This window comes from Biomphalaria glabrata, chromosome 14 (genome assembly GCF_947242115.1).
Source record: "Biomphalaria glabrata chromosome 14, xgBioGlab47.1, whole genome shotgun sequence".
NCBI lineage: Eukaryota > Metazoa > Mollusca > Gastropoda > Planorbidae > Biomphalaria > Biomphalaria glabrata.
In genome coordinates this window covers 20,932,070-20,957,756 of record NC_074724.1, presented here as the reverse complement: position 1 = coordinate 20,957,756, position 25,687 = coordinate 20,932,070, and the positions used below count along the sequence as shown (strand labels likewise).

Here is a 25,687-nt window from a genome sequence, read left to right as displayed (position 1 = left end):
AGACATTGAATAGGATAAGAGAAAGCTTTTATAAAGTTCTCATTCTCAGCCATTTTCCATTGTTGTATCTGTATACTGCCTTTTTAGCTTTGTCCTACAGGGCCACTTTAGTTATGATTTCATTAATGCTGAATTTTCTAATCAATGCTACATGCAGTGTCAAAGACTTTCTTGAAATTGACAAACACATAGTAGAAGTCTGGATGGTGTTGAACATATTTATAGAAAAATGTAAAACTTTTCTGTTGAGATGTATCCCTTGTCATTTTAGACAGTTACAGTTACAGAAGCGTGGGCTTGGAAGTAAGTCCAGCAGATAAATAAGCATCATTTATTGGAGGAAGAAATCTTGCTATATGTAGTGCTATTAAAATAACCCATCATCATTTGAGAAGATCAAATCCTCCTTGTTATATAATATTTATTAAATATAACCCATCATCATTTGAGAAGATCAAATCCTCCTTGTTTTATAATACATAATATTTATTAAATATAACCCATCATCATTAGAGAAGATCAAATCCTGTGGCTGTGAATATATGTTTCTTCAATACAGTGCAAGAGCAAGTAGCTTCACCAAACCCCTTGAATTAAAATTTGAAAAAAATCTGTGACAAACATAAATAAGAGACATTGTTTTGTCTTCTTTCCTCCAGTGGGAGCATTGTAAATCAAAGTTTATCTTAAACCTTAAGTAACAGGAATCAACAGGACAATAGCCCATGAAGCACTAGGCTATAATATCAAGTTCAGGTCTGGATATCCTCTAGTACTCAAACCAATTTTCATTCTTCTGAGAGAAATTGTGTTCCTTTTATGTCTGCAAGACATGTATGTTTATCAAGTCAAATATAAAATTACGTCATTTACCATACGAAATCGACAAGGGAGGTCAGCACGAAATACTCCTGATTCTAAAGCTTCCACATGTCCTCCAACATATGTTTCTGAGTCAAGTACGTGTCCATCTGTGGTCATTTTATTGAGAATGGACTCCTGCTTGTTGGGATAGATGATATTAGCATGGAAGGCCTGGACCATTAGCAACACCTCACACAAAGTACCAGAACCTTTTCTTAAAACCTGGTGACAAAATAGTACCACAATAATTTGAATCTCCAATCACATTAACTATAGTTTATTTAATTAAAACATGCCTAAATTTTGATATTTGAAATAGCTAATTGACAATGGTCTCTCACCTCATCAGGTTCCATTGGAATAATGGTGCAGAGAGCAAAGATAAAAGGATGGACATACTTCATATACAGATAATATGTGGCCACTGCATCAGAGACTGAGTAATTAGCCAATACCTAAAGAAATGATTACATTCATTTTTCTTAATGACTGAACAAATTACATATTAAAGCTAAAGATCTAGTTACAATGGTCATTTAAACAGAATGTTGAAGCTAAAGATTTAGGTCTAGTTTCAATGATTATTACAAACAATAAGTTGAAATTTAGGACTATTTATTTCTAAACTTTATAGAAATTTAAAGTATGGAGTAAAATATTTCACCTGAGGCTGTTCACTTGCCAATCGACACATATCTTCTGGATCCAATTCCACTGGATCATAACGAAGTTTAGCCTGCCATAGAAAAAAATCTTTTCTTACAGTGATATGAGGAATTTAAAATTAAATTTAAAATTATAGTTACAAAAAGCTTGGTCACTAATAAAAAAAATTATTGTCAATGTTATGAAAAAGACACTATTGTTATAAATTTAAAAACATCAAATCATCAGCTCAAGTACTACTTTTGTTTTCTCAGGAATCCTCTCAAAGTGTCTTTGATACTACCTGATTTAATGCAACTAAAGTAACATCGTCAAAGGACAGTATCCCCAAGCTTAATCTTAAAATACAGAGTTCTCTTTATCTATGTAGTTCCCAGCTTTGGAGTTTTCTTGTGTTCAATTCTTTCTTTTGACCCACACAAAAGTCAGCTCTGTAAGAGTCTCTATCTGCAGCTGTACAAATTAGGCCAGATCTGAGTCTCCACTAACTGAATTCCCATTAAAAGGATAAGTACTTGCCCCACAAATTAACCTGTCCGTTATAGGGCATGAGGGAGCCACCAAGAGGCCACTAACATCTGCCATACTGCAAAATTTGGCATCAGATACACTAAAGTCCTACCCATCAGATGCCATTTGGGTCGATATTGAGGGACCCCGATAGATCTGGATATGAGACCCTTATAGTCTACCCAGACAGGCCAGAACCAGACCAGCTCTCTGGACCAAGCGGCTTTGCCGCATGGTCCATGGACGCCAAACTAACAGGGATAACTCGGGCATTCGGGCTATTAGAGCCCGAATGACCCAGAATGAAACCAGTGCAATATAGTTGTGCTGGTAACCGACTCTCGCTCTAGTCTCCTAGCTGTGGGTGACGGCGGGTAGCCAGTAATAGAAGCAGTCGGTGCCGCAGATAACATCCGAGCTATTAGAGCTGTTGTTTTCATGCAGTGGGCGCCCTCACATGAGAGGGAGCTTTGGCAGCCACTCACCTCAAAGTACCAAGCATGTTTTTACAAGCTACAGCAGAAATCCAAGCACTCATTTATGAGAAGTGGTTAAAGTCCTGGAAGGAATCTGACAGACCATATGGTCTCTGGCAGCATATGTGTCACCCAGATCGCAACAATTTGTGGTGGCGGTTGAGGAGGTCAGAACAAGCAATCATTGCACAGTGTAGGATGAAACATTGTCCTGTTGGGGCATACTTTGCCTGGTTCCATCTGAACTACGAAAATGCAGTCACTGTGGGGAGAGCATCGAAACAGTGCTGCATATCTTGTACAAGTGTCCCCAGCTCCAAGAGCTAAGGGGTGATGTGTCTGAGCAGTCAGTGCTACTACCTGATTACCAAATTGCTAAACTGCAACAAATTCAAAACATTGCAATGATAGTTCTATGCAAAACAAGACACAATTCCACTAGTGCTTACTGCGTACATTCCATTGATTCCCAGTGAATGCAAGAATCCACTACGAAGTGGCAACATTCTGTATTCAGTGCATCTACAACAAAGAAATGTCTTCATACTTCAGTGAACTGATCATTCCATGTCTCTCAGTAGGGCTTGTACTCCATGTCTCTCACAGGGCCCTGCACTCCATTGTCTCTCAGAGGGCCCTGTACTCCTTATATCTTCAAGATTGTCTTGTACTCCATTGACTTAAAGCTTACAGTTGTATTGTCTCCTTGAAAAGTTATTATGGTTAGCTTTATCAGTGCTTGGACCAAGGTCTGTAATTCACCATTGACTATTGACAAACCATATGCTTCACTCCATTCAAGAAAAACATTAAGACCCAACAGTTCATAATTTATTTAGATTAGTTTTCCATCTTAATTCTTGTGTTTAAGTTTGTTATGTTCTCATAGTGCCTTGAGCCTACATTATGTTAGTTAACAGCACAATACAAATTAAAGGTGGCATATGTTCTCTGGTACTGTACACTCTTTACAATTTTGAAGCTTCATGTCTCAGTTAAATTTGTTAAATTCACATGATGATACTGCCATAGTCAATCCTATTTCAAGAGACAAGATTCAATATAAAAGTTTGATAAAAGATTTTACAAACTGGTACACTGGCAACTTTTTTAGAACTGAATGTCATAAAAACTAAAGAACTCATCATAGACGTTTAGAAGAAAAAAAAATAAAGCCATTAATACATGAACTCCAGATAAATATATAAAAAAGTTAATTCATACAGATATCTGGGAATCATTGCAGATAACAGGCTTTCATGAGAAAACCATCTTGAAAACCTGGCTACTTTTTTGTGTGTAGAAATGGAACAATTTTAAAATAAAAAAGAATATCTTGTAAGGCAATATGTCATCCAAACTGTTACTACTGCTCAGACAGTTATTAAAAGAGCATCAAAAACCACACACATATCTTCCTACTAGAATAATATTTTTAAACAAAGATGTTTCAGTGAAGTAGGAAAAAGGTTTAGAAAACAACTGCCACCCACTCCATCATAATTATGCCAAGTCATTGCAAAGTGGGCAACTTCTGTCCATAAAGGCAAGAACCCACTGAAAGAGAAAGAAACTCATTTGTTTATAACTCTGTGAGACTATTTCAGCACTACTCCAATAAGAAAAGATCAAGATGCCTGTGTGTAGTCACTCAATAAACATCTTTGTGTGTTGTGTCTGTTCTCTTATGTGGAAAGTTTTTGTTGTTGTTTTAATAGAAAAAAAAAAGAGCCCAAGTAATCCTAACACATTAAAAATTAGAATCAATAAATCAGTCTTAGTCTTTAAAAAATTATTGTTTCTTCAGCCAACAACAAAATGTTTTTGTTTAAATAAAACCTTTACATTTTTATTACAAGCACAATTTTAAGTTAATTTTAAATAATCAATAGAAATGATTTCTAATACTAAAAATTATTTACTAATCATTATTTTTTAAATCACTGTACATAAATACCTTAGCAACAGCTTTCAAATTTTGGCTTCCCATTGGAAGGTAGCTATCACGTTTTACCCACCTGGGAAATTAAGATAACAGTCAAGTATTCTATAATATTTAATTTTTAGTAATTAATTTTATTTACCTTCATTTTTAAAAGAAGCAGCATAAGAACAATTAAAAAGCTGAGGGACACACAAAGGAAAGTTATAAAGACAGGCACAGAGGGAACTAAGGTCAACCCCTAGCAGAAAGTAACTTTGTCAACATTAGATGTTAAAAAAATATCTTTAACAGCTGGGTTTCCATATCAACATGCAATAGTGCACTCTTCTATAATCTTCAAAGACTTCTTTAATTTTTAAGTCTTACAAATAAATAAATATATAAATAAACTATGTAAACATGTAGGGCTCACAAAAACAGTTTTAAATTGAAGAGCCTAATGTACCTAAAGCAATCCATGTGTGTTGTAGGTCGACTTTTATATTCTCCCTGGGAATCTTTCTGGAAACCAATTTCTCTAAACATATCCATGTCATGAATAGCAGCTCGAGTTTCAACAAAAGGCCTTTAGTTATAATAATAATATAATTATAAAAACTAATTATACGTAATTATCTTAATTTATAAGATGCAGATGAATAAATATGTCAAATTGTATTTATGTTCTCATTAGTTCTTTATTCTTACATAATAAAGAACAAATTTTCAAAAATAAATTTAAGTTAAAAAAAGGCAAAAAATTAATAAATACCAGTCAAAAAAATCTCCGTTGTAAGTTGCAATTACGTGAGGCTTGACTTCCTGAATATGTTCAAAAAACTTCTGGAGTAGACTTTTCTAAAAATCATAATTAAAAATAGTAAAACATAAAGCATTACAAAAAGAAATGTTACTTTATAAGTACATTTCATTATAAAAAAATTAAGGCTATCTGGACATAAAATTACCACTATTACATATGGGAAAAATAAATCATACAAAGATGACCCACCTCATCGGGCATATTGAAAACGGTAAATGGTCCTTCAAATTCTGGTCGGGGTGTATATTCAAAGTCTTCAACTTGTTGAGAAACAATTTCACTGTTGCAAATTAAATATCCCTGTACAATACAATATTCATTGTACTTGCATTAATTAAAATGATAACATAAGTTTATTTGGAAAATATTACTTAAATAACAATAAATTCAAGCTAATTTCTTGGATACTGATGTGATTAAATCTATTTCAAAGAATCCATTGCTGTGAGTACCTGGCCATCAATCATGTATGAGATCATCATAACATGGTCAGTTTGAGCATCAGGAAATTTGAGTGGCAACTTTGTTGTTTCTATGTCAAAGGCTAACACTACAGGATCCTGTTGATAACACATGAAAGTATTTAAGTCAATTTTATACATTTGGGAATAAAGCAAGCATGTACAATAATTGCAGAACTTACAGGCCATGAAACCAAGTCCTCCCGAAGTCTTATGTCCAATTCATGAGATCCACGTCCTTTCACTGAATACCAATGTCCAACAAATATCTTAAGGTCTATTGAGACACGCACATGGTAGGGGACATCATACTCTCTAGATAAAATATTATAAATTCGCATATATATACATATATCTAATTGAAACTTCAATTTGATTTTACAAAAAAGTTTAATTTATAAAATTAACAAAAGAAACTAAGGTGGATGGAAGGAAGAGATAATCAAGCAAACCTAATGTCGATGATGTTTTCCATCTGATCAGATATTTTTTTAGAAACTCCTAAAGCATCTTCACCTGCATAATGACTGGAGAGTGGAAAACAAAATACTATTACATGTCACGAGAACAAATGATTTACTTCACAAGAAAAATGTTTCAGGAATTACTAGCTTAGTTCTAAAGACTAATTTGTATTAACAATTTATAAATTTTCATTTTTAAATTATTTTTTTTTAAGATTATTTATAGAATGTAAAAAGGAAAAATTAAAATGGTCACATGTTCTACTGTTCAAAAAAAGTTTGAGATGATAATCATTCCAATTTTTTCTGTATACATATTTTACTCAAAAGACAAATATTGTGGGGTTTTTTTTAATATCCTAGAAAAGTATATCGGTAGGTAGTACATGCTTATTAAAGCACATTCATTGTATATTTTTCTTTTGAAAAAAAAAAATTTGCCACAAGAAGTGTCCAGTTTAAAAGATAACAGACACTCAACAAACCTGGTCAGCATAGTTGTATATTCATCCAAATTTTTCTCTCTCTCTTTATTTTTTCTGACAGCAGGAGAAATATCTTTTCTCACTTTGACAAGGTCATCAGTGTTAAAAAAAGACAGCTTGATATATGATCGTTTCAACCCAACAAGATGATTAGGCTGTTTAAATATAAACAATAACTAAAAAACATATAGGTAAAAATTGCTTTGAATAGCACATCTTTCATGCTAGCATACCTAGTGGGCAATGGTCCAATCTCTTTAGTAGACTATTGGGCAATGGTCCAATCTCTTTAGTAGACTTGTGGGCAATGGTCCAATTTCTTTAGTAGACCAGTGGGGGGAAGGGGTATCTGGTTTCCATGCTACCTCTAAACACTTAGCAAACACAAACTCTTCTCAAGTTGGTATTGGAACTCAAGCCCCCTCAGCCTTGAAAGGTCAAAATGTTTATCTCTTAATGTGAATATAACAAATTTAATGGTCATGGTTGGGTTTACATAATCAAATGTAATACTGCATTCCACATTAATCTTCAGCCTTAAGTTGTAGTTTTTGGTTTATCTGTATAATTGAAGCCATGTCAATGGACAAGACAATATTAAATAGTTTAAGCTTATTCTTTTTTCTTAAGAATTATCTGGAGTTGTATAAAGGTTGTCCATTATTAGTTGAATTAAAATAATCACAGTGTCACGAGTTCTTCTTGTTGATATAGGTGCTCTTGTTTGAGATAGTGCTAAAGTTGTAGACTCTTTCTTGAGATGTCAGATGTTACAAAGTTGTAGACTCTTTCTTGAGATGTCAGATGTTACAAAAAGTTACTGTGACATGCCGGGGATTCTATATCTCTAGTTCTAAATACTAACTTAGAGATTGAATAAGTGAAGATCCTTTTAAATCAAATACAGAACTTTAATTCAAAAACTAGGAATCACTGCAATGTACAGTATTTACAATAGTAAACTGTATCAAAATAAAATAACAAATATACAAGACTGATCTCTACCAATTCTAACTCAAAACTCAAATATGTTTTATCTCTAGGAGAATCTCGACACGACTGAAGTTTTTTCTTTATTCTTGCTCCCGCGTCTCCTTTGATCTCTACTTAGACACTTGGCTTTAGCCAATGAAATTTTCTCCTACAACCAATCAAATAATTTCCTGTCAAGTGTCATTCGAGTAATAGTAGACAGGTGTCTGCTTACATCATAGGAAATTCAGTGCTTGATCTTCACTTTACAGACATAGATATATAACTTAAATAACCTAGACTTGGGTTTATTTCAAATTGATACATGACTATTTCAAATTGATACGCGACACACAGTTTTTAATAAGCTATTCGAAAATTTGTAAAAAGCTAAATTTTGACCTTTTTCATTTTAAGAATTTGTTTTGTTAATAGTTATTAGATTTAAACAATCATTCATTCACAATATTACACACTATGTTTACTTACTAAATCCAGATCTTCTTTATAAACAGTTTCTAGTGCAGCTATCTTTCCAGAATATTTTCTGTTAATAAAGCTGGCCACTTCTCGTTCACATTCAGCTTTTGCTAATATATAAAAATATGGCCGAAATGGGAGAGTAGCCTTGCAGAGAAAGTAGAATATACCCTTATTATTTTATGAAATATAGATTGTTGTGTTTTTTAAATCAATTTTTAAAAATACTCAATATCATTTTGCAAGTTATAAAAAAAGTATTATCAATTATAAATCTTAACTGCTAAATCTTTATACTAGCTTCATTATGCATGAAGGTTGAACTGTAAATAAATATGCACGAAAATGAAGTCAGCAAAACAAAAATGGATTAGTGACCAGCGCACTATAATTGATAGTGGCTTGAAAGTTGACAATAACCAAAAAAAAAAAAAAAAAAAAAAAAAAAGAAAGAAACATTAAAAATATTGCAAAGATCTGTATAACTTCAAGATAAATCCCAGTGCAGCGCAGTGCAGAAAAAAAGGAAGTCAAACAATAGAAGGCGTTGACTCATTTAAATCATCATCTCTGCATGTGGTCCCTTCTGGGGAATAGGCCACCAACCAGCTTCCTCCAGGCATCTCGGTTCTGGGCGAGTCTCTCCAACTGTCCCCATGTCTTTCCCATCTGCTTCCAAATCATGGCGCTGTGTATTCCTGGGTTGTCCCCTCTTCCTCTTTCCTTGGGGGTTCCAGGTTAGGGTTTGCCTTGTTATGTTGGATGCATGCTTGCGAAGGGTGTGACCTATCCATCTTCAGCGTCTCTGAAGGATATCTACTTCAATGGGCTGCTTCTTTGTTCTTTGCCACAGTTCCTCAATCGAGATCTTGTCTGGCCAGCGGATCATAAGTATCCTCCTCAGGCAGGTATTGATGAATACCTGGATTTTTTTCATGGTGGTGATGGTGGTTCTCCAGGTTTCTGCTCCATATAGTAGTATTGGTTTAACAATAATGTTTAAGAGCCTGATATTGGTGGTGGTGCTTATTACCTTAGATCCCATGTGTTCTTCAGCTGATGGAAGGCTGCTCGAGCATTACCAATGCCGGTTCTGACATCTGCATCTGTTCTAGGAAACTGCAGAGATAGGTGAAGTTTCCACCTCTTCCAGCGCCTCACCTTGGACTGTAATGGGTGTCTTGTTGGACGTCTTTATCTTGAACACCTTGCTCTTCCCTCTGTTTATGGTAAGACCCATTCTAGCTGAATTGTCAGCAACAACGCTTATTTTTTCCTGCATCTGCTGTTGTGTGTGAGAAAGAAGAGCCAAGTCATCTGCAAAGTCAAGGTCATCTAGCTGTTTCCACAGCGTCCATTGTAAACCAAGTCTAATCAGGAGTGAGAGAAGGCTCTTCCTTCTTGTTTCTACTAGCCACTCATTGGGTCATGAAGACAGCAACAGACCAGAAGCGGAACAGTTTACAATGGACTCATTCCATTATCTAGGATCAAACATAAAACGAGATGGAAGATCAATAAGAGATAAAAACCCATTTAAGCTCGGCATCCACTGCGATGAGCAAACTGTGATCAATCTGGAACATCAGCTTCACAGTAAAATTAAAACTGTTTTCTTTGGTAGTGATCTCTTTAGACCTATATAGTTGTGAAAGTTGGACCCTGAATGTTGAGACTGAACGCCTTTGAGAGTAAATTTTACAGAATTGATGGATATCATATATGGATATCATATACCAGGAAAAGAAGACAAATGAGTTTGTCTTTGTACAAGTCAACAAAAAGGAGAAATTCCTCAATATTGAGAAGAGATGAAAATTGAGATGGTGCTGTCATATTGTAAGACATAGCTCACAGTTTTCTTCAAGGAACTTTGGAGAGAGCAAGAAGAAAAAGACGTCCAAAGAAAAGCTGGCTGTACAATGGAATGATGATGATGCATAATACAAATCAAAAGAATTTGAATGTTTTATAATTGATTTACCTTAAATCTCCCACCATCTTCCTGTAAAAAGTAATAATCTACAGCACTTACAAGTCTTTTGTCTGCATCAAGAATGTCTGTCTAGATAAAAATTATTGCTCAAATTAAAAACATATTCAGTAATAAATACTTGAAATATAAAATTAACAATTTTAATTTTACATTAAGGCAGAAAACAGATTTAAAAAGTAGGTCCACCATATCCATCTGTGAGAAATCCACATCTCAAAGTATTATTGTCCAACAATCAATAAATTTCACAATACAACAATAAATTCAAGTTTTTTTTTTTATTATAGCTTGTCTTTTATATAGCCTATAGTGCTACTTTCATGCTTATAGCATGCTCAGAGCGATATGGTCCAATCTCATTTGTGGACCAGTGGGTGGAGAAAGTTTTCCATGCTGCCTTAAGGCACTCAGTTAACACAACTCTGTTCGAGTTGGGTGTCAAACCTTGAACCCCCATTCATAGGTAGCCAATAACAGTCATCAAACATTGGGGGGGAAAAAAAAAAAGAAACGAAACTTGTTTACTGTTCATTTTTTGTGGTTAACACTTATGTCCCTATCACCCCATCTTCTTTTCCGTGAAAAATAAAAAAATGTAATATTCCCCTAAATCATGTTTTAAAAAAAAAAAAGAACCTTTTGCTTAAAAAAAAAAGATATATATTACATTTTTTAAAAAGTCTTTTTTTTTTAAAGTAGATTTAATCAAACTCGCTCAACTTAAAAAAAAATAATCCTCTTTTCTAATGAGTAACTAAATTTTTAAGGAATTCAAAAAAATAGAATGTCACTAAATAAAATTCATACATTCAATATTTAAACAAATAAAGTTTCTGCACTGCTTTATATATTTTTTGCAAAGTTTAAATGATAAACACTGCCCTATAAATAAAATTTACAACGTGATTTTTTTTTAAAAGTTCATTATTATCTTATCTTGTGAATACAAAAAATTATTTAAAAAAAACATACTGGGTGCATATTAATTAACCATCCTGTCTTTTCAGTTGTGTCTTTGTAGCGCTCATAACCAAATCGTGTATCAATTTCATCATTAAGAATGGCTCGCTTTAAACGTTTTTCTGTTGAATCTTCACGTGAACTGAAAAGGAAAAAAGTTATTAAAAATAAAGTAGCTGAATATTTTTTTAATGCTAATTTATTATATAAGTAAGATTATATCAAAGAATTACCCTCCAGTTTCATTAGCATCTTTTTCAGCCTGAAATTTGCCAGTATTCTGTAGTACCATGGTGGAGAGGTTACAAGATAAAGCTACTGAAAAAAAAAAAATTGATTTTATTCAAAGACACTGTTGCAACAGCTTTGTCTTTGTTATGTATGCTATGCATGTTTAGATTATGTTTTCTAAGTTTATAATAATTCCCTGTTTTGTACATTTGAGTGTTTGAATAAAAGGCTTAAAATTTTAATCTTTAATTAGCTTTAGAAATAATTACAAATTAATTACAAAACAATTTTGTGTATTTCTATGTACATCATGTTATTGATTTTAATGCTGAAATGTAAAATGAAACTAATAATAAAATTTTATTATTAAACTATAACAACTAGCTAGGGAAAAATGTGCTTTCAACTTTAGACAAACTAAAATATTAAGGAGGTCTACAAGGCATGTGTTCTGAGCCCAATACTGTACTGCAGTGAGTCGTGGGCAACCTACACACAGCAAGAGAGAAAACTAAACTCATTCCCTTGCGCTGCCTCCGAAGGATCTTGAAAATCACATGGCAAGAGAGAGTGTGCAACACTGAGATCTTCACACAAAGGGGTCTTCCCAGCATCTTTACAGTCCTCAGATACGGCCGTCTGTGTTGACTCAGACATGTTTGACAGATGGAGGACATAGGCATCCCAAAAAATCATTCTATACAGGTACTTGCGTCTGATTCAAGAAAAACTGGTCGCCTCCACCTCCGTTACGTGGATGTAATAAAACGAGGTTTAAAAATAGTGATCATTGATACTGTCCATTGGGAAGACAAAGCACTAGACCGCACTAGTTGGAGAGAGATAGTGACCAAGAAAGCTATGGAAAGTGAAAAAACATGGGCCTCAGCTCTTAAAGAAAAATTATATATATATATCTGATCTACTATATAGTAGTTTATAGTCGATATAGATACAGATGCTAAGAATAGAAATAATAGAATATAATAGATATATCTAGATCTATATTCTAGTTCTAGAATGTCTAGATAATATAAAGTAGATCTACCATGAATATACCTTAAAAATTTAATTTTAAAAACTAAAGTTAAACCACACTGGACCAGATTTGATCTAGTGATTATTCTAGTGTAGATTGACTAGAATGTCACTAGATTTGACTAGTACATTTATATCATAATTGAATTATTAGTTATTTACCATTTATATGACCATATATTAAATATTATATATACAATTAGTCCCCCCTCATCTATCATCCCCACTGATTGACCTCCACCTGAAATGATAAACCTACACCACTCCAGATAGTGTTCGAGGACGAATACTAATATAGGACACCGAAATAGGAGGGAGCAATGTTGTAAACTCTGATTTGTAACTAACTCTTTTCTTTGGGTCACAATACAATATATATGTGCTTCAAATAGTTCAAATATCTCTACTAGATATACTGATAGAATCTAGAGAATAGATTAGACATTGACATGACTATGACTACAATACTATTGACAATAGTGACAACAGTTGGATCTAGAATCTTTTAATTAGTAATACTTTAATACTTTATTAATAGCTAAGCCTAATCTCTAGACCTTAAATCTTATTTATATTTATATTACTTATAAATATTATAATACAGACATTACTTCAAAAAAGAAGATTATGTCCTATCCCCCTGCCCTATGCTATGGGCAATGGCTGGGCTATGCGTCTAGTAATACTACTTAATAAGTTAATTTAATATTACTTAGTAACTTTTTTACTACTAATACTAGATCTAGATCTAGTCGTATAAATTATAAAAATATAATTATTTAAAAAAAAGATCTATTCTAGGATAGGTGTCTAGGTCTAGAGTCTAGACCTACTGACTTAGTGACTACTTCATGATTCATCTAAAATCTAAAGTTAATTTTAAATTTATAACTTAATAATATAGAACTTCAATAAATTAATTGATTGAACTAGCTAGATTAAATAATAAATTAAAATTCTCTAAATTCTGGTCTGAAGCACTGAAGTGATTAAAATTAAAGTATCATATTAAAAAATTAATGTTAATCATAATCATTAAAATAAAATTTAAAATCATTAGAATGATTAGTCTAGTCTTAATTAACTAGATCTAGATCTAGATCTAGATTTTACTAGATAACTATATGAGTATAGGAGTACAGATCGGATTCTCCTTTCTAAACGGGTCGCTTTTTTTTTGTTTGTAATTCATTTGTTTTTATGTTTGGAGCTAAAAATCGACGATTCGGGACTGAGCATGTCCAATTTTAGATAAGTTCTGGTAATTTTGTTCCGTTTTTCTAAAGCAGATGGCAGTTATTTAGATTCTTGGTAACCATGTATGTTAAGCTGTTGTTTTAACCTCCCCCGGCAATTCATACCCATATAAGGGATGAAGGCTATATCATGAGCCTGTTTGATGGTAGGCTGATGGGCATATCAAAATAAGCTTTCAAACATCTTTAGAAAGACATTCCAATCACATTTATACCGTTAGCTGTTAAATAAAATTAAAAAAGGGGGTGTCCAAACAAATAATAATGAATTCAGCTCATTCTCCTTTTTGAACACAGCAAAATCGTATTAAGAAATATTATTGGGATTAATAAATCTATGATTTTTTCAATGAATAAACATGACCTAGATAGAGATATCTAGAATATATAACTTACGAATGAAAGAAAAAGTGTGGGCTGCTAATTTGAAGCCAGAGACCATGCCCACTGCATGTGATCACGCAAGATAAGCTGGCGGTAAGGAGAGGTATACACTCAGCGAGTAGTGTCACAAACTATCCAACAGGCAGTGGAGGGAAGGGGGAGAGAGTCATGAAAAGAATTATAAGCATCAATGGGAGGGAGGGGATGTTAAGGTGTCACAAAACGAACATCCAAATTATGAAAACAAGAAGAGGGTCCTTGGATGGGAGTTAAAAGAAAGACAGAGAGAAAATACAAGTAGCCTAGTAGAAAATATCATGTTTATTAAATTAAAATAATTAATTTATAGCTCTATAATCTATATAAATTTATTTCTGTCTGTTTCTACACATAGATTATATAGGTATTTAAATAAATAAACTATACACGATATTATATATATATATATATATATATATATATATATATATATATATATATATATATATATATATAAAGAGAGAAATAGAGAGAGTATATGAGGAAATAGACTATAAATACATATTGCAAAATTGAATCTACTTCTTTTACTACAATCTAAATAATTTTTAAGTAACACCGATATAATTTATTAGCAATTACATAGTGGTGTTCAACACCGGTGCTCACTGTTCAACTAAAGGAGAAAGCCCAAAAACTGCATTCAAAATAGGAGCATGAAGTGACCTAATTTATTTTAAAATAAAATCTTGACTATGGGTGGTAATACAAAGGAACACAGCTATTTTTATAGTCCTTTAGTTGCAGAATAAGAATCTGCTTTCAGTTTTTTTGTAAGTTAAACCTTCACCAAATAAAAATATAAAATAAAAAATTGACCTAGTTCCCGAAAGTCGGTGTTCAGTTATAAGAATCTACCATATATCTTCTTTTTACTTCTATATACTTCTACTTCTAGTAGAACTTCTAGCTAAGGTTTAGAATTAGTATTAGATAATCTAGATAGAATCTAGATGTCCTAAGATGTAGACCTAGATCTAGAGATGGTAATTACAATTATAGAACTAGATACCTATCTAGATACTAGATATAGATCTAGATCTAGAATAATCTAGATCTAGATCAAGAGAGGTCTAGAAGATGTAAACAATGTAAATGTTTATATTATCTTCAAGAATTGGCGGGAACTGTAAGAGCAGTTTAAAGCAGTATAGAAAATTCCTCGGATATACTATAGGTCTAAGAGGGTGGAAAAAGGCGAAAGAATAATTAGATTTAGATATGCTATAATAAAATCTACCATGGGCGTCGCCAGTATTTTTTAAAGGGGGTTTGGGGGATTTTTTGTTATCACACACACACATATGATTAAATATTCAGTCCCTCCATTCTTTCTTTTTTTTTAACCCTAACAATGGTTCTTTCTGGAGTTAGTGGAACACCCATAAAGAAACCCTTAATTCCCTTGCAAGCTTTGGGGTCCGGGGCTGAGCTCGATTCTGTTGCATTTTGATTCCAATTAACACATTTCTACACTGTTCAAGATAATAATTATGATTTGTGACTTTGTAGCGGCTACTTGAGATAATGTGACAACTCAACCAAACCAATAAAAATTTGTATGTGACTGGACATGTCATCTATAGGACCTGGAACGTTGTTGGTCTCTTTAAAGATTCATCCAAATATATCTATACCAACCTATAATGGTCTTAGGTTTCTTGTTTATCGTTTAGTGTGTATAAGGTTGACGTCTACTACAAGCCCTATATAGCCTACGAATGTAGGGTATTTACGACAATACTTTAGATAAGTATTAGATTTTAAAGTGTAAAATTATTTTTTTTTAATCATGACGCTCAGAGTGTTGCATTTAAAGAGAATATTATAAAATCTTTTAAAAATTTACTGGCATTCATGCGGCCTTTTCGGTGCCCTCTAGGTACCGGCCCACCGGGCATTTGCCCGAATACCCATGTAGCCAGTCTGCCACTGAATATTTTTAACATCCATCATTGGCAAAATAGCAGAAAAAAATATTAATAAACGACTTTATTGGTGGTTATAAAAGTACTTGCTCATTCCACCATGCACAACCTGTTCGGGAATGCAAGTAGAACAGAAGACATTAGAAGCTATTGAGAGATACAGAAGGTTGGAGGACGACCATCCTAATAAACTACTATTACAGAGAAATAGGAAAAACAAGCAAAAAAAAGCAAAGAACTCTGATCCAACTTACTGACGAACTAGCCCTTAATAAGCCATCTACCCAATAACAGAGAAAAAATTACCAGATTCTCAAACATAACTCCTGGACTTAACTATAAACAACAAAACCATTAAAACACATTTGTTAAATAATACCCTAACAAAAGAATAAAATCCACTGGAGCTCAAAGTAGTAATTTTAACGCAAGAAACAATTGAAAGCTAAAAAAAAAAAAAAAACAGCTTTCCATATAGATCTATATAGCGACGGATCGGCCTTCAAAGCCACCATCAATGCTGGTCTTGGTGCCTTCCTGGTCTTCCCCAAAAATAAACACTTTGAAATAAGTGCACCCTGTGGTGATTACTGCTCAAACTTCCAAGCCGAAATTGAGGTAATTACCATACCATTGCAAACAGTCGAAGACAAATTATATGAAGGATTACAGCCACCATCAGATATTGTTGTCTTTACAGACTCCCAATCCACTCCTCAAGCACTTAACAGCAGCACTTCAAACAGCCCAAGAGAGTTGACAACACTAATTGTGATAATCTATCGGATGATGTCAAAATTAAATATCAATATCACACTACAGTGGATCCCTGGACACATTGGCATCATGACAAATGAAAAGGCCGATAAACTATCAAAGGCAGGATCATCTATGGAACAACCAGAGAGACTTGTTAACTACCTCATCCTAAGGTCAATGTTAGTCAACAATCACTAAGAGGAGTGGCTCAACCAATGGGGCATCAGGAAACACAGGCAGAGCCATGTACAAAGAAATAACCATGCCTAACAAACTGGATAGTGTTAACTTTCGCAAAGAGCAATATATACAGTCTTCCAACTAAGAACATGTCATACACCTCTGTCAAATAACCATCTTATCAAAATAAATTCCACGCAACTCCCCCTTTGTAGACACTGCGCCCACCCTTATAAAACCGTAAACCATATCGTCTTTGAATGCCTCTTCCTAATCCACCTTAGGGGGACCCTAACTTCTACAGCCCAACATAACCAACACCCTGTACGGCAGTGCTGAACAACACTAGTTTTCCTTTCCAGTTTGCAAAAGAGCTCACAGCTCAGCTGCAAAAAGCTGGCTAGAAGAAGAAGATATAATCCCACACACACACACCAAATCGGCCAACATACCGGGTTGGTGACTTAATATACAAATTGGCTGATACATAGATCTAAATCTATGATTCCCAATGCCGTTACTGTGGAGAGAGCGTCGAAACAGTGTCGCATATTTTGTACGAGCGTCCCCTACTCCAAGAGTTAAGGGATGGCGTGTCTGGACAGCAGTCACTCGATCTGTGTGGGGGCTAAAAGGCATTAAGCCGAACATCTTCTTGCTATGTGACGACTAGTCCTTCCTGCTATGTTCTCAATCAAAGTTCATCTCAGGACCGGCTAGTGATATAATCTCATCTCTGCCTGTGGTCCTTTCTGGGGCATAGGCCATCAACCAGCTTCATCCAGGCGTCTCGGTTCTGAAGGGTCTCTCCAACTAGCCCCACGTCTTGCCCATCTGCTTGGCATCTGCTTCCAAATCGCGGCGCCATGTTTTCCTGGGGCGTCCCCTCTTCCTCTTTCCTTTGGGGCTCTAGGTTAGGGCTTGCTTTGTTATGTTGGAGGCAGGCTTGCCAGACAAGTGACCAAGCGACTCTGAAGGATGTCTACTTCAATGGGCTGCTGCTTTGTTCTTTGCCACAGGCTAGTGATATGACACCACAAAATGTTTAGTTAGAAAATTAAAAAAACTGTAAAAGTAATCAAACACAGCCAGTAGTGTTAAAAAAAAAGGTTTTCACGAGAAACTATTGGTATTGTAACACCCGCATCTACAGATTGAGAATTAAATTTACGTCAGATACCATCCATCTGCGAAAAATCAACAACCAGCACACATATTATAAGCAAAAATAAGATTGAGCGAGGCATTGCACCCTTTCACCAGTTTTTTAAAGTTAAGCCCATTCATTTCAGTTCGACTGCACTTTTATTTCAGCGAATGCTCATTTCTTTTCTGCATCAATAGCCAGCACTGTCGGACAGATAAGTTCACTTAAGGTTTACTTTGTCTTAAATGTTTTTTGTAGATGATGAACGCCTCCTGGCCCAAGAATCATATGCACTTGCTTGGGCCCTGCATTCTTCGATACAGTTGTTTACTCGCGCAGTTGTAAATAAAAGATTCTTTAGAAAATGTAAATAGCATTTTTTTTCACTGTTTTTGTTTACATCAGTGATGCTCAACCTAATTCGACCCGCGGGCCATTTAATTTCCAACACTCGTCTCGCGGGCCACATGACCAAAAAGTTACAAAAACGAAATGAAATTGTTCTAAAACTATTTTATTAGAAACCCCAGTACATTAATTAATGTGATATTTGATGATTATATTTTCTTTTTACGCGTCGGAAAATAGATTCATTTCTCTACTTACAATATTAGCAACAGTGTATCTTTACCACCGACTTATTTTCATGTCTCTTTTTGGTAAATATCCCCATCAATATCTAGGCGTAGTTAATCAATCTTTTATTTGTGGTTCTAACCAAGGATGCCGCCATATTTATTTTATAATGCCGATATATATGCTGTTACAGTTGTTTTTTTTTTAAACAGCCACACTTTCTTTATAAAACAAAGATGTTGGCTTATTATCAGGTTCCACAAAAAAGTAAAGATCCGCCCACTTCTCCTGGTAGATTCTACATTCAGAGTCCCTGTTCATAAACGCACAAATGTTAAAGGTCATTGTACCAATCCATCAGAGAAAATATGAGAGCACTAAAGTAGGTGAAGATACATTTTTCAGCTTCTTTTTTTTTTTTTTGGAGGGGGAGATTTTCTCCACTTTGTGACGACGTTTTGGCCGGCCGGATGGAAACACATCGCGGGCCGTATTTTTGTTATCACTGGTTTACATGGTATGCAACTTTGCGAAACCTTTTTTGGCTGTTGATTTCAGAAACTATAATAATTCACATACATCAGCCCACTATATTAAGGAAACGGAATGTCTCATGTATATCTCACTGTTATATCCCACTTTGTTGAATAAAAGTACATTGTATTTGTAGCCCATCAAATTTTAGAGTAAAGCATTTTTTAACGTTTTCAAATTTGTTAAAATAAAAAAGTAAGTTTCTTTTCAGTAATTTAAAGTAAGCCTATTATTTTATCTATTCTTAGTCATGATTATAATGTAGTTTTCAGTACTGAAATACATGAGTAGTTTGTACAATAAATCTGAAAATTGCTTCATACATTTTCAAAATACCAAACAGACACAATTTTTTTTAAAAGCATTCTTAAATATCTCTTGCAAACGATCCATCTAAAAATAGAAAACTGAACAAAAACTCTGGTACAAGTATCAAATATAATTGAATTTTTGAATAAATATAATATATGATAAACTGCCTCCTATTTTCACTACAACAAGTGGGCACATGAAACATGTTTATAATAATACTTAAACTTAATGGAAACAGATATAATAAACTTTAGTAGACTTGTAAAAAAATTAATTTAGTCAAAAAATTATTAAAGACTATATACAATATATGACATATAACGTTTCTGTATCTGTCAATGATTGCAATATTTAAAATTTGACTTTAAAAAAAAACTTTTGTAATTGGAATTGTTTTTTTTTTGTGTGTACTTTGGTGTTAATAATTATTAATAGGTCAAATATTTGTAAACATGAGAGAGGAGCAAAAGAAGACAATAATTGAAAAAACAAAACATAAGGAAAATAAAGAAGCAGCTCTAACAAGGCAACACCAACTAGAAGTAAAGAAATAATTAAACAAGCCACAACAATGAAATGTACCTTAAACTAAATTTACCAATCAGATAACATTTTTTCTTCATTTTAAATTATTAACTTATTTACTCTATAATTATGGTCTACTTGTTCCTCTATTTCCTGTTTAGTTCAGCCTTATTGTTTTAACACTTTAGCTTAATATGTTATTTTTTGTTAATGAAATGAATAATTGAAATGCTAATTATTACAACAATACCTAATTACTTTGTATATTTATATATATATACACTGCCATTATCACACCTTTAGAAATGATTTAAAATTTTAAAAAGTCGTTGTCCTATTAAAAACAAAAAATGTGAAAATCATTTTCAGTTAAAATATACAAAATGCTATTAAAAAAATTGACTTTTCAACTAACAAACCATTTTCATTTTAAAACAAAATCAATGTTGAAAGAAAAAACATTTAAACCCATAGTTCAAATAACATGTACGACATTATAGATGTTGCAGTCAAATATAGTGAATCTTTTTAAGACATGAGTATCCAGACAAACTGCTCAAGTCAAGATTTCATGCAGAAAATATGTGTTACAGTCTTTCTTCAATAACATGAGAGTCCAGACAGGAATACTGCTCAAGTCAAGATTTCATGCAGAAAATGTGTGTTATAGTCTTTCATCAATGACATGAGAGTCCAGACAGGAATACTGCTCACTTTGAAACAATTCCAAGTTGATGTAGTCTCCCTCCAGCTCCAACAATTCCTCTAATTTGCTACAAAGCTCTTCAAAACTGGGTCGTTCCAAGGGAGACAAGGACCAGCAGCTACTCATAATGTCATAACTGGTAGGATAAGGAAAAAAAAGCATCCTAAAGGATTTCTTCTACAAGAATTACAAACTATAGTACCTGCATGTAAACAAATAACTTGCATCTGTTTTGAACAATACATGTTAAAAAATGAAATTCCCAACACAGTCATCTAAGTTAATTTTTATAGTGCTTCAGGAGAAGGGGCAGTTCTGTTATGCCATCTTTTGGTATGGTATGGAGAATGTCAATATGTCAGAAGCAGATATTATAAGATATACCTTTACCAGTACACAGTGTATAATTATGAAATCAGTAAAAATAATTAGATATATTTTCCCCAAATATTATAATATCCTTACATCTCTTTAGTACAGTGATTAGGACGATTCATTTTTTTCCCAATGGAAACATATTTCAAAACTTCTTGGGCAGACAATCCAGGATAAGGACTTGCACCTGCAAAATTTCAAAACATTGTAACTTTTAACATTTAGTTAAATACATTTATAGATAATAAATTTACAATTAATAATTACATATAGTCCTTAAATAAATAATACAATAATTCTCTTTCTAACCCTAATATTATTATATTACACGTTTTCACTGATAATTAACATTTTTCATATCAAATTTATTACAGAGGTGCAGTGAGCAGAATTGGCACCCAGAGCAAGAAAATGCTCCTCCCTGCCCTTTCTGAAATATACTAAATGCAATGTACCAAATAATAAGATTATAATAAAAATAACAATAGAATTTATAACATAACTAAAAACATCTACAACATATTATGAACAGTCATTACCTAAAGGCTAATTTCACTTCTATGAAATACTATAGTTTCTCAAGCTAAACAAAAAGGACACAATAAGAACTTTTGGTAGTACTATCCAATTCTAATTTTGTATGCAGTTACATTAACTGCTTGTGTTCTGATGCTCCATTATATTTCATATTCATTTTGAACAGCTTTGGTGAGAGAAAAATTGATTAGCGATGAAAAACATCCAACATCATTGGAAGGCAAAAAGAAGAATAATTAAATAAAATTGGGATCAATGCATCATTGTACACATTTTACAATCTGAAAAAGAAGTGTGACAAGTTATATTGTAATGAATAACTTAACTTCATAACTGCTATAAGGTATATAAGTATAAGTATATAAGGTATAGAAAAGGAGGCTCATGTTAAAATATAAAACTTCAAGACTGTATTAAAGTATAAAAATATCTTTACTTAAAAATTGTAGTTCATTTGATCCTTGTTAACTTATTTTGTTTTGGATGTTCCTTCATAGTTGAAGAAGAATAAAACCCTGCTCAAACCTTTTGTTGGATGGAGGTAGGGCAAGCAATATTTGAACTCAAGCCTACCAAAACCACAGCTCTGACCACATGATCAGGCAGCCATCCAATCCAGGTAGCCATTGACTACTTGCAAATCATTCTTAAAATGTCATGAAAACACCAAGAACTGACTCATGCCACAATCTAAAAATGAATTTATTCATCATCTGCTTGAAATCCACAGTTAAAAGCCACATCAAAAGAAAAATATTAGGGACTTTTTTTAAATTTGACTTTTGTTTTTGAAATGGCACATGTTTTGTGGTATGTAGCCTAAAAATTGCTATTACCAAGCGAAAAGTTTTTAATCAAAGAAAAATTTGATTGATGACATTGTGATATACGGTTTATAAATAAAATATGATCGGAATTTATTTTGTCTCAAATTAAGGATGCACATATTTCAACTTTGCCCTCCCCTTATCAACATGTTGTGCAATCCTAGTAGGAAAAACCCCATGGTTTTAAATATTTTTTGAATAACAAAAAAAAATGAGAATACATTATTCTAAACTGTAAGCAACAAAATATAGATCTAGGAATAAAATGTAAATATTGTCTATGTCTTCAATGATTTGATTGAACACTGTTATAACAATTTTACTCACATACTATTCACTGAATTATAATTTGCCAAGACTTATAAATAATATCAGATGTTTTGACTTAAAACAGGTATTAAATATTTTATATTTTTCAAAACACAATTTTTGTTGTTTTTAGAGACCTTTTGGCACTCCTCTATAAGTAGTGCATGATGCACCAACTTACCCCCCCCCCACTACACCTCTGATTTGTTAAAAGCCTATTTAAGAAATATTAGTAGACTTTAACTATAAAAGATATCTACTTACCAAGTGTCACTATTTCCCAAAGCACAACTCCGTAAGCCCAGACATCAGACTTGGGACTATGTATTCTGTCTATTAGTGCTTCAGGAGCCATCCATCTCACAGGCAAAGGACCCTAATTATAAAAATAAATGTAATATCCTTCTTTCTACATTGCTTATTGTTGTTTCTTGTTTTTTACAACTTCCAAGACAGCATGGCAGTTGTGAACTCTTTTTTTTTTGTTCTCCAATTTCCACTACAATGTTTTTCCTTAAGACACTCCACATTGCACTAAGTCCAAAACCAACAACTTTTATTAAAATCATTATTTACAAAGTTTATATGAAAAATGTCTAGACTGTCTGCTAATTACTACCAAGAGCAACAATATATATATATATATACATAACTGGCAAAGTGCAAAATCTGGCATTCTGCAGAATGCCTAAAAACAAGTCAGGCAAGTATTGCCTAAGCATTGTTTAGGATGCCTAGAATTGCAGTTTGTGAAATGTTGATTTAAATTCTCTCATCTCATCTGTCCCTTAACTTTCATTGCAGGGTTGCTGTGACTGTTCAAGTAATCAAATCCTTCTACTGTTCCCAGACAGTAGCTGTTCTTAGCAGGATATAAAGAGTCCAGTTCATTTTTTTATGTTTTCCAGCCAGCTTTACTTTGTTCCCTCCACTGTAGCTTGAAGGATGACTTTTGACAGTGAGTTATGACTTACAATAAGACCTAACCAGCTCAGCGAAGCCCACAAGGAGACAAACTCCATAATCCAAAACCATCACATTCCATGGAGGATTTCCCAGTTTACTCATTACAGCAAATGCCAAGCTTAAACAGTATTTTTATATATATATGCTCCATCTCTTCTTTTGCTTGACCATAGGTAGGCCTATTTAATTGAGTCAAGCTAGTATTTTGCTTTTTTTCTGCACTAATTTCCATGCCAACTGTTCTAGCTGCAGCATACAGTTTTAAAGTAAGATCTTGTTCCTGGTTAACAATTTTCACTGATGAGCTCTATATTATCTGCAAACCTGAGATTGAAAATAGCCTGCTCATTTATGGTCAAGCTAGGAGTAAATCTTGCTAGAATTTCCATTATAATATGCTCCAGGAATATGTTAAGATGTAAAATGCTCTAAATGAATTGAAAAATATATTTAAAAAAAAATCTTCATTTAATATATGCTTAAAACTTACTTTTGAAATACGTTCATAGTTGTCTGTACCTTCAATAGAGCGAGCCAAGCCAAAATCTGTTATTTTACAAATACCTCTGTCTGTTACAAGAATATTCCTTGCAGCTAGGTCACGATGAATAATCTGTTGATAATTAGAAATCTTGATGTATAACATGCTTCCAAAACAAGCTCAGGTGGAATGCCAAAACATGCTCAGGTGGAATGCAAAAAAAAATCTAATTTAAAAACATTATATAGGCTATCCAAAAATAAAACATTAAAGACTTGATGATATTTGACTTTTATAAGTCACATTTTTTACTTTCGATAAATTTAAATTTAAATTTATTTATTTTTAATGCATAATATAAAAAAAAATATCGAGATACTGTTTTTCATACAAAGAAGGTAAATATAAGGAATACATTTTATTTCCATTAATATAGGAGATGTCACTAAGAATAAAAGATGCTAAATTCCAAAACATTACATTCTTTAGTGTTGAATATTTTGTATGGACAAGGAATGATTCTTTGTGGTAAAATTTATAATTGGAAAAACTAGATTTTTTTTTGCAAATGTTCTACTTTCTTTATCTAAAAAAAAACTCCATTAACCAAGCTATATACATCTCTCACTATCCACATGGTCCCAGATTTGAACCTCCGCCATCCCCTGCCATCCTTTGGAAGGTTTGGGTTAGATGGAATAATGTTCAATTCTGGAGCAACATTTGAATCATTTGAAAACAAATAAAAATAAGTGGAAAAAACATGTAGTTGGGTATTGTAGTGATCTGTCTGAACTGGGATACTTTAGGGCATTCAAAAGGAAAAGCTTGACTGTTCAAAAGGGTGGGAAATCAATTTTTCTGGCTAAAAGAAGTGCTTCTAAAATCAATGTCTGAAGAGCTGAATGTCCATGAAGACAATTATTTCTGAAAGTGTGTGCATTTTGGGTGATATTGTTAGGGAGAGACATTATGTATGCAGTGTAACTTAATCCTAATCCTATAACTATATATAGCTGATGCAAATCAAGGTTGTCCAGAAAAATCAATTCGATTTTCCCATGCACATGTGACCTGAATAATAAGGAAGACAGCTGATTGTGTGCTCGCAAGCGTAACATATTACATACACATGTGGTATCCTTCCCCCACCCAAAAGATGTTTGTGATATTGGGTAATATACACATGCTTCAAGCATATGCATATTACAACACATTATAATTTATGTAACCTACAATATATTTAATGTGTATATAATTTATATTCTACTATCACATTGCAGTAATTCATTTACTGTATGCAAAAATACGTTGCAATACCAAAATATGTCATAGTAAAATATGCATTGTTTGACAATTATAATCTCCCTTGATTGTTGATAGTGTATCAAAAGGATTTCATAGTAACAAATTGAAAATTATAATATTTATACAATTTAAATATGCTTAAAGGATGCTAAGACATTCATCTTTCCTGGTATGGTCTTAACTGTAAA

At 33.2% G+C, this 25,687-nt stretch overlaps 2 protein-coding genes and 1 long non-coding RNA gene across 12 annotated transcripts in view; 1 reads left to right on the top strand and 2 right to left on the bottom strand.

The window, feature by feature from the left end:
* Positions 1 to 15,148, bottom strand: part of LOC106050560 (DNA polymerase epsilon catalytic subunit A-like) — a 40,085-nt gene extending 24,937 nt beyond the window's left edge. Inside the window, exons 1-16 of one of the 3 annotated variants that reach the window (XM_056010703.1) lie at positions 15,042 to 15,148; positions 11,315 to 11,399; positions 11,094 to 11,223; positions 10,110 to 10,190; positions 8,135 to 8,272; positions 6,674 to 6,828; positions 6,177 to 6,251; positions 5,907 to 6,039; positions 5,716 to 5,823; positions 5,453 to 5,563; positions 5,213 to 5,298; positions 4,907 to 5,026; positions 4,474 to 4,534; positions 1,529 to 1,600; positions 1,206 to 1,319; positions 874 to 1,086 (exon numbers count right to left, since the gene is read on the bottom strand). In XM_056010703.1, the coding sequence (XP_055866678.1) occupies positions 874 to 1,086; positions 1,206 to 1,319; positions 1,529 to 1,600; positions 4,474 to 4,534; positions 4,907 to 5,026; positions 5,213 to 5,298; positions 5,453 to 5,563; positions 5,716 to 5,823; positions 5,907 to 6,039; positions 6,177 to 6,251; positions 6,674 to 6,828; positions 8,135 to 8,272; positions 10,110 to 10,190; positions 11,094 to 11,223; positions 11,315 to 11,373 (1,656 nt within the window). In that variant the 5' untranslated portion in view covers positions 11,374 to 11,399; positions 15,042 to 15,148. The other 2 variants (XM_056010702.1, XM_056010704.1) reach the window with 2 other exon arrangements.
* Positions 15,149 to 19,040: 3,892 nt separating this feature from the next.
* On the top strand, positions 19,041 to 24,206 carry LOC129922787 (uncharacterized). The gene is made up of 4 exons (XR_008774646.1): positions 19,041 to 19,348; positions 21,775 to 21,951; positions 22,106 to 22,227; positions 23,549 to 24,206. It is a non-coding gene; the product is annotated as an uncharacterized LOC129922787 (long non-coding RNA).
* The window catches only part of LOC106050562 (uncharacterized), a 40,377-nt gene continuing 34,262 nt past the window's right edge, over positions 19,573 to 25,687 (bottom strand). For all 8 annotated transcript variants that reach the window (XM_056010046.1, XM_013205534.2, XM_013205537.2 and 5 more), the window contains exons 21-24: positions 24,201 to 24,323; positions 23,009 to 23,120; positions 21,162 to 21,258; positions 19,573 to 20,832 (exon numbers count right to left, since the gene is read on the bottom strand). In XM_056010046.1, coding sequence (XP_055866021.1) covers positions 20,655 to 20,832; positions 21,162 to 21,258; positions 23,009 to 23,120; positions 24,201 to 24,323 — 510 coding nt within the window. In that variant the 3' untranslated portion in view covers positions 19,573 to 20,654. The remainder of the gene's footprint in view (positions 20,833 to 21,161; positions 21,259 to 23,008; positions 23,121 to 24,200; positions 24,324 to 25,687) is intronic.